The 8925-nt window shown below is 39.8% G+C and overlaps 1 protein-coding gene across 1 annotated transcript; it reads left to right on the forward strand.

The window, feature by feature from the left end:
* The first annotated feature begins 204 nt into the window (after positions 1–204).
* Positions 205–8100, forward strand: Maip1 (matrix AAA peptidase interacting protein 1). The gene is made up of 5 exons (XM_051190232.1): positions 205–690; positions 3895–3966; positions 4206–4332; positions 5666–5813; positions 7850–8100. The coding sequence occupies exons 1-5, from the start codon at positions 256–258 to the stop codon at positions 7926–7928; spliced, it is 861 nt and encodes a 286-aa protein (XP_051046189.1). The 5' UTR covers positions 205–255; the 3' UTR covers positions 7929–8100.
* The last annotated feature ends 825 nt before the right edge of the window (positions 8101–8925 follow it).

Below are 8925 nucleotides of genomic sequence, written 5' to 3' on the forward strand. Positions count from 1 at the left end.
AAACACAACCCGGGGAGAAAAGGGCCGCGAAGGTGACGGGCGCCGGAAGGTGGCTGGTTCGAAGTTTGCGTCTGGCGTGGGGGAGCCAATGGCCGGCTGCCTGGGCAGAGTGTGTCACACAGCCGCGAGGAGCAGACCCACCAGAGGTGGCAGCAGCAGGCGGCCTTCGCTCCACTTCCCCGATACCGCCGTGCGGGTTTCCCTCCGGCCTCCTTTCAGTACTGCACAGGCATACAGAGGTGAAAGGTCACGAACATGGCGCTGGCCGCCCGTCTCCTGCCTCTGCCCGGCCGGGCGACCCGACTCCGGACTCTCGGTGCCACCGAGGTGAGGCTGTCGCCAAGTGAATTCTGCTGCTTATGTCGCCGCCGCCTGGGCTCAAGCGCGGCCCCGGCCCCGGCCCCTCGCTGCACTTGGCCCTGGGCAAGCCCGGCGCTGCGTTCCTGGGGGCCCCGGAGGCCCCTGCTCCGCCGGGCAGAACTTCCCCCAGCCCTCGCTTCCTTACCCGCTGCTCCCAGCCGTAGCTACAGCACCGAGGAGCAGCCCCAGCAACGCCAGAAGACTCGAATGATCATTCTGGGGTTCTCCAACCCCATCAACTGGGTCCGGACTCGAATTTACGCCTTCCTTATCTGGGCCTATTTCGACAAGGAGTTCAGTATCGCTGAGTTCTCGGAGGGAGCGAAGCAGGTTTGTGTGCTTCCCTACCCTGTTCGCCTCATGCATTTCAGCTCTTGCATGCTCAGGTGTTTAGCTGTGAAGTTCTTCGTTGCGATCCAAGTTACCAAACCATGGTAGTGACCCAGACGCTGAATTCTTCATTAATGAACATCTAGGTGTGTTTGCGTGGTCGTTGAGAAGGAGGGGTTCAGTGGAAAAACTAAGTTGAAGGCCTTCCAGTTGTATTTTTCACTTCAGGCCTTGAGTCAGAAGTGAGCTCAAAGCCTGTTTGTTCCTGCCCCTTTAAAACCGTTTAGCTTTTTTCTGGGTATGATTTTTTTCCAGAATTAGATAATTAGAGAAGTCAGAGCCCAGCACACACAGTAGGCACTCCATAAGTATTTGTTAAGTAAATTGAGTGGATAAAATTATAGTGAAGAATAGTGAATAAACGCAGCCAGAGTACTATGATATCATTTCAGGTATAAAGGCGGAATGTACTTCCAGCTGTCTGACACAACTGTAGTACCCTACTCCTCCTCCTCTACCTATGTATTCCTTCAGGATTGTGAGGCATTTGCAGAGGCTGCTGGTCTCCTAAGTGCCCAGACCAAGCAAACTAGGACTACTTAGGCTTGGTGGTTCCTAGTTCTGATTTGCCCATCATGACCTTCCTGAAGGGCAGATGCTATTGCCTTACAGTGGTCACTTTGAATCCCGAGATTGTTTACAGGCTTTGTGTGTACGTGCATCTTTCTAGGATGGAAAGCTATTTTAATTTTCTCTTCAGTTTTCTTTGTCAACCCCTACCATTTCTGAACTATTGACTGGTAAAGGTTATAATTTATCCCCCAGTTCATATTGCCAAAGGCCATCAGCATAATAATTTAATGGCATTGACTGTAATTAACTATGTACCAGTATTTATAATTTTACTCCTGACTTATTTCAGATTTTCCCCTAAATTGTAGCCATTTATACCCAACTTGTGTGAGGTTATTAGTTATAAATTAGTGTTTGCAATTTCATGTTATCACTGTCAGTATTAGCTCCTTTCCTTGAGTCAACTCTTGGCTGGTGCATGTGTTGACACAAAAATAAAAGGGAGAAAGCATGAGTAATAATGGCTGCCTCAGTGTCATAATGAGGGTGAATTTGCTACTTGTGTTCGCTGTGTCAGTTGTCCATGTGGAGATAAATTGCAGTGCCCAGGTGTGAGTCTACCTCATCACCTGTACATGACTACACTAGTTCATTTATGTGTCAGGAATAGAAAGCATCATAGAACATGAAATTGAAAGGGCCTGTCTCTTGTCTAATCCTCTTTTAGGCATGATGAAGTCAAGTTTTAGAAAAGTTAGTGTGCTAAATTTAAAGCACACAGCTCAAAAGTAGTCTTGGTGCTGGAGAGAGAGCTCAGTGGTTAAAAAACACAGGCTGCTCTTCCAGAGGCCCTAGGTTCCATTCCCAGTACCCACTTGGCAGTGCATAACTGTCTGCAACTCTGGTTCCAGGGAGTCTCACCCTGTCCTCTGGCCCTAGAAAGTACACTATGCTCACAGTGGTTTATAGACATGCATGCAGGCAAAGTACTGAAACACATAGAATAAGAAGAAATAAATTTCTAAGAATAAAAACAGCCTTGGTCTTCCAGCCATCAGCAGTTGGAATGAATACATATAATCTAGGCAAATATTTATCATGAGATAAGGAAATACATACTCTAATGCACCCACTTGCCATCGATATATATAACTTTGTCTTCTTAACTACCCTTGAGTCAAGTACTATTTCTTTGAGCTTTCTTGTACAGTCATTCAGTGTTTTCTCAGAAAAAGAGGCCGTTTCTAAAGTGTCTTGAGGTAGACATTTCTGTGTCACTGGAATCTTACCAGGGAAGCCTCACTATAATAATTACTTTTTAGGACAATTTTCTCAGGTATGATCTCAACCACACAAACTAGAGATGAGGTTTCTGCATAATGATTATAGTTCCTTTTGTCTAGATTGTCACTCATATTACATGTGAGAGCTTCCCAAACATTGTAAGACCTCTGACCCTGAGTACCATTTGTATATGTGCATTTTCTCAGAAGTCATCTGCATTGTATTAGAGCAGAGGGCCACAGACTGAATAGCTTAAACAGAAGTGTTTCACTACCTAGGCATCCAAGGGGTTGCTTTCTCCTGAGGCCTCTGCATTTGTTTATCTGGCTTCTGGATACCATCCCTCCTGTCACAAAGATACCAGTGATACTGGATTAGGACTTACATTGACCACCTCAGCTTTTTTTTTTTTTTTTTTTTTTATGACTTCTTTAAAGGGGTTGTCTGCAAATGGAATCACATTTCAAAGGAGAGTTCTGGGCTTCAACATAAGCATGACAGAGAAGACAGGTAGACCAGTAATAATTTGCAGTGTTCTCTGTCTCACATACCCATGTAACTCCATTCTCCAGCCAGTTCTCCAGATCTCAGCTGCTTCCATTAGGGAAACGTCTATGTTCCTCCAGGATTAGAGTAGATGGCTCTCTGTGTGCTTCTTAGATCCCACTGCTCTTACCCCCTACTAATCCGTGAACTTGTCTTCTCTTAGCAGACTGAAAGCTCTGGAAATACAAGATAAGAATGTACCAACTTTCCCCCTCATTGCTGGGAATGTGGAGAATTAGGCTTTCTCTTCTCTCTCCTTAAGACCTCATACTTCAGGTTGAGAGTCACTGTTGTAGATGATAAACTATTTCCTTTTCTCCCACTTTCCTAAACTTACCTTATATCTCTTCCAGAGGTTCTGTATATAATCCAGCTCTCTAAACTTCCAGTACAGTTCAAACTCTGGAGCATCCTACTTTCTCATTGTTGTCTATAAATGATTAAGAGGTAGATCATAGTTAGTTACATCATCATTTAAAAATAACATGCACAGTAATTTTTTTTGACATATCTAGTATACATATGCCACACACTAATTTCCCAGGACCTAAAAATGGATTCATAATTAGTAGTTGGCTCATTTGCAACTATATATGTGACCACACTATCTGTAAAACGTCATTCAGCTTAAAATAGCAGGCATGACCAACATTATTGTAACAGTTTTTTATATCCCATTTTTCATAAAATCTTTGTTACAATAACCATCTAAGTATGTATATTGTATGATATTTTATATGATCTTTTGAAATAATTGTAACCTTTTCCCCTCTGTTTTTTTTTTTTTTTTTTTTTTTCAAGGCTTTTGCTCATGTATCTAAGTTGCTGTCACAGTGTAAATTTGATCTATTGGAAGAACTTGTAGCCAAAGAGGTAAAGTGTTCTTTTAATTTAAAAAGTGTATGACTCTTGCAATAGAATGATACCTAGTCTCACTTATGTTCTGTCAGTAATTACTTAATTGAATAACTTTTAGTTTTATTTTTGAGGATGAATAGATAAGGTACAACATTTTAAAAATAGGTCTTGGAAAATGCCATGATAAACATCACTTTTTAAAATACTTTAAAAACTTGAATGGGTAAACTGCTGTTTTTCTTTTTCCGACTCAGGTGCTACAGTCATTAAAAGAAAAGCTCACTTCACTGTCTGATAACCATAAAAATGCACTTGCTGCGGAGGTAGATGATATTGTCTACACATCAACAGGGGACATCTCCATTTACTATGATGAGAAAGGTAACATTGGCCAAGGCAACTTTACATGGCCATTAATTGTTCAAATAACCACAACAGTGAATACCACAGGATAGACGAGTTACGTCTGTGTGAACAGACATTTGTAGGCCTTCAAAGCCTGTATCACATTTCTAGTTTGTAAAACCAACAACCTAATATACATAACAAATTAAAAAGTATGAGTTTAAAAAGAAAAAAAAAATGCTAGATTTGCTATTTAAATACCTAACTCTGAAAGGTGGTGCCTGGCTATATCTCTGCCTGGTTACTGTTACTACACAGCAAGAAAATCCAAGGCCAGGTGTGATGGCTCACAACTTTCATCCCCCCCCACCTTCCAGACGGAGGAGGATCTCTGAGTTCAAGGCCAGCCAGCATTACAAAGAGAGACCCTGCCTCAAAAAAAAGAAAATCCTCACATATGTTGATGAAAATAGTTTGTTTACAACAGGCCACTCCCGTTTTCAAATAAAAATATTAATATATCATATTTCCTAAAGTGTAGGAAACACTTGAATAGTTTACATTTCTGGCTGTGTATTACAAGGAAAGAATAAAGTATAAAAGAAAACAAAAACAGTATCAAATAAAGACAGCTAAGAAAAAAGATTACAAAACTCCCAAGTTGAATTAGGTAACAGTGTTCAAGCTGGAAGGAACTTCGGTGGTTATCTGGTTCTTTTTATTTTCCAGTTCATGAATTTTATAATAGCACACCCAAAAGTTCATTGATTGATCAGTCCATATACAGATTTTCATATGTGTGCATCATAAGGCAGGAATTTAAGAGGGATAGCCACTGCTGTAAGGCCATGACAATAGAGGACTTTTAATAGATGAGCTCACAGGCAAGTTAATTTGAAATACTTGCAAAGGTATCTTGGGTGATATTTCATTCTTCCCTAACATTTCAAATTCAATTTTAGCACTCTAGTTATTAACTGAGTTACACATACATTGTGAGACTTAGGCTCAACAGAGTGAAAAAACAAGGGCCTTTCTTTGGAACAGTTGAAGTAGGAGCAAAATTGTAGGTGTGGCCTCTCTCTTCTGTTGTGTGGGGGTCCGGTATTTGCCTTAAGATTGTTTTAATCTTAGGAAATGGTGTAAGTTAAAAACAACCCATGTAGTGTACTTAGAAAAGTATGTTTTCAACAAAGAGGACAAAGCTCTAAGACATTTTTTTGGAAAAGAAAATGTATTTTAAGTTACACTGGAGTGTGCACAAAGGCTGGCCTGGGACAAGTGTACTGTTCCTGATCTTGTTACGGCTATGTAGCTGATAGATATGCTGATTGTGTGTGTGTGTATTTGTGTGTGTTTTCTCTCTAAGGAAGGAAGTTCGTTAACATCCTGATGTGCTTTTGGTATCTGACTAGTGCCGACATCCCCACTGGGTCTGTAAGTGGGGCCAGTGTGTTCCAGGTGAAGTTGGGGGATCAGAGCTTGGAAAGCAAACAATTGCTGAGTGCAAGCTACGAGTGAGTATGATCGTACATTTTGTCTTTGTTGTCTAGAAACTGGAAGGCAGTGTAAAAGTATGAAAACTGAAGATAGCTTTAGAAAGAGAGGAACTGAAATTTGACAAGTTATTTATGAAGAAAAACTGAATATGAAATGGGATTGTTTAAAGTGGGAACATTTCACTGGGCGTGGTGATTCAGACTTTTCATCCTGGTCCTCAGGAGGTAGAAGCAGGTGGATCTATCTAGCCAGCCTGGTCTGTACAGTTGAGTTCCAGGGCAGCCAGGGCTACACAATGAGACCCTGTTCAAAAGAAAAAGAAAAAGAAAAAAAAATAATAACCAGCAGTCAATGGCTTCAAAGAGCCATTGTCTTTACCTATGAGTCACTGCTTTATTAGTTACAGAAGCTCCCTCTAGAATTTCCTTGGTCTCTCCTGTGTCGGGTAGGGTGTCAGGGACAGGAGGATTCATTCCCACAAGGGCTTCATCCCACATGTGGCATCGCTTTCTCTAGGACTTTTGCAGCTTTAGTTTAACTTAACACCATTTGCCTGGTGACTGGATGCTGAGAGGTAGAACTTGGAAACTGATGGGCTCATAAACAGAACTAAAGCACCATTATTTAGCTATACTTTGCTGTCAGTAGTCACAGCATTTGTACAGTTTAAAGGGTATCTAGAGATACCCCAACCCCCATTTTGAAAAACAATAAATAGTAAGGTCACATTGCAGAGGCATGTGTGGGATGAAACATAAGATTTCTCCATCTTTGAAAATTCAAGTCTGCCATAGTTGGCATAGGTATTATTCATTCATAAGATGTTTATAACCTCTCATATGCTGAACACTCCAGGTTAGATGCTAAAGTGAAGGGATGCTGTCTGCCCTTAAAGAGATTTAGAAGAGACAGTATTTTATAATATTTGGAAAGATGAGCAGTTAAAATATGTCAATGAAAACACACTTTGTAAGAGAATATTACTGTTATTTTGCCAGTTAATTTATAAATTTTTTAAAATATATTGTACTACGAAGTTATATAAGAATCATATTCTTTTTTTTATTCACTTGTGTAAGTTTTCTGTTTGTGCTTGTTTGTTTTGAGACAGGGTCTCACTATGTATTCCCAACTAGTCTGGAACTTACTATGTAGACCAGGCTGATCTAGAACTCACAGATCCACTTGCCTCTGTCTCCTGAGTGTTAGGATTAAAGTAGTTTGCTATCATTTCTGGTCTGAGAAATATTTATTGTTGTTGTTTTATGCTTTGATTATAATTATTCAAAATATTATCTAGATTTTAAATACTTGTTTAGCCTAAATCTATTAATTGCCTCTTTAAAAATATGTTTATAGTTAAGATCTGTCTCATCAGTACTGAATTTTGTCTCATCTAATATTCCTTATAAGACCAGGGTGCTTCAAAAATATCAAGACTGGGGCCTAGGGAGATGGTTCAGTGGTTAAAGGTACATATTGCTCTTGCAGGAGATCCAAGTTCAGTTCCTAGGTCTTACAACCATCTGTAATCCACTTCACTGGGAGCTAATGTTTCTGGCCTCTATGAGCACCCACATCACAATCTCTCTCTCTCTCTCTCTCTCTCTCTCTCTCTCTCTCTCTCTCTCTCTCTCTCTCTCACACACACACACACACACATACAATTAAAAATAAAAATCTTTTTCTTCCACAACTTCTCACTAAATTGGAAACAGTGTGATGTTCAACCGTCTTTTCCTGTATGCTGATATTTAAAGTGCTATTTGTGTACCCAGAGTCCAGTTTCCTTCTGCTCATATTAAGGCATGTACTTAACAAGATCCAAGTTTCTTTCAGGGGCTAGTGAGTGTTGAATATAGATCAGGCTATTAAAAATGTGGGAGTTAGGGTGTACTTCAGTATTATGTTGTAAACATTTGAATTGTGACTTACCATTAACCATCTGATTAGCTTCTTTCTAAATACTGCTTCTACTTCATGCTTTCCAGTTGTATAGCTATCTGAGCATGTTTGGGTCAGTGGAAGATCACAATATTTATGTTTTTTCTAGATTTCAGAGGGAATTTACACAAGGAGTAAAGCCTGACTGGACTATTGCACGGATTGAACACTCAAAGTTACTAGAATAATTTTTCTTGGAACAAATCAGGGTATGAACTCTTAAATAATTGCTGTGAAAATAAGGAAGAAACGTTTCTGGATCATTTGATTTTCACTTAATTAAGTCTGTGGATTACTTTTGTATTATTTGGAAATGTCTCTTGCAGTATATTGACATGATACAATAAAGCATTTTCCACACATTGATAGTGTTCTTTAAAAGAGGTCAAAGTAAAAGACAAAACTACAGCACCACAGTGGTGTTGTGTTTAGTGTCATTCGAATATGATGTGTGTGTACATGTAAACACAAAACTACGGCACTGCATTGGTGTCTTTCTAATATTTTATATGTATGTGTCAGACTAATTTTATAGACATGAATTATTGAGACTACTTTTATATCTCTGCATTAGTAGACCCAGGTTTTTTGTAAGATTTTAAGTCGATGTGGCCTGACATGTTTTAATCAACATCCAAATAGAAAGACTGGATAGAACTATAGCAGCTTGACCTCTGTAGAGCATCTATGTTTGTTCACTGTTAACAGCGAAGAAATGGAGCCAGCCTAGATGTCTGTGGACACTGGAGCATGTGAAGAAAATGTGATGCATACACCCAATGGGATCTAATTCCCGTGTACAGAAGAATGAATTTGTGACATTTGTAAGCAAATGAATGGAACTAGAGATCAGTATGTCTGGTGAAACAGGTCAAACTCGTGCAAAAATTGCATGTTTTATATGGAGGGTCTAGATTTAAATTTCTGTGCATTGGAATAGACCAGGAAAGTAGAAAGGATACTAAAAGGGGGGAAGGATATAACAGAACATACTTGAAACAGGATAGGGAACTGAAAGGGAAGTTTAAGTTGGGGAAAAGAGGAACACTGGAGAGGCTCAGGAGGGTGGAGGGGTCAGAGATGAGTATGAATAAAGTAAAATGTGCATGCGTGCATGTGAAAATGCCAGAGTGAAACTCAGTGTTGGTATGTTAACTTAAAAATTAAAAAAAAAAGTGAACTAAA

This window comes from Phodopus roborovskii, unplaced genomic scaffold, assembly GCF_943737965.1.
Source record: "Phodopus roborovskii unplaced genomic scaffold, PHOROB, whole genome shotgun sequence".
NCBI classification, from domain to species: Eukaryota; Metazoa; Chordata; class Mammalia; order Rodentia; family Cricetidae; genus Phodopus; species Phodopus roborovskii.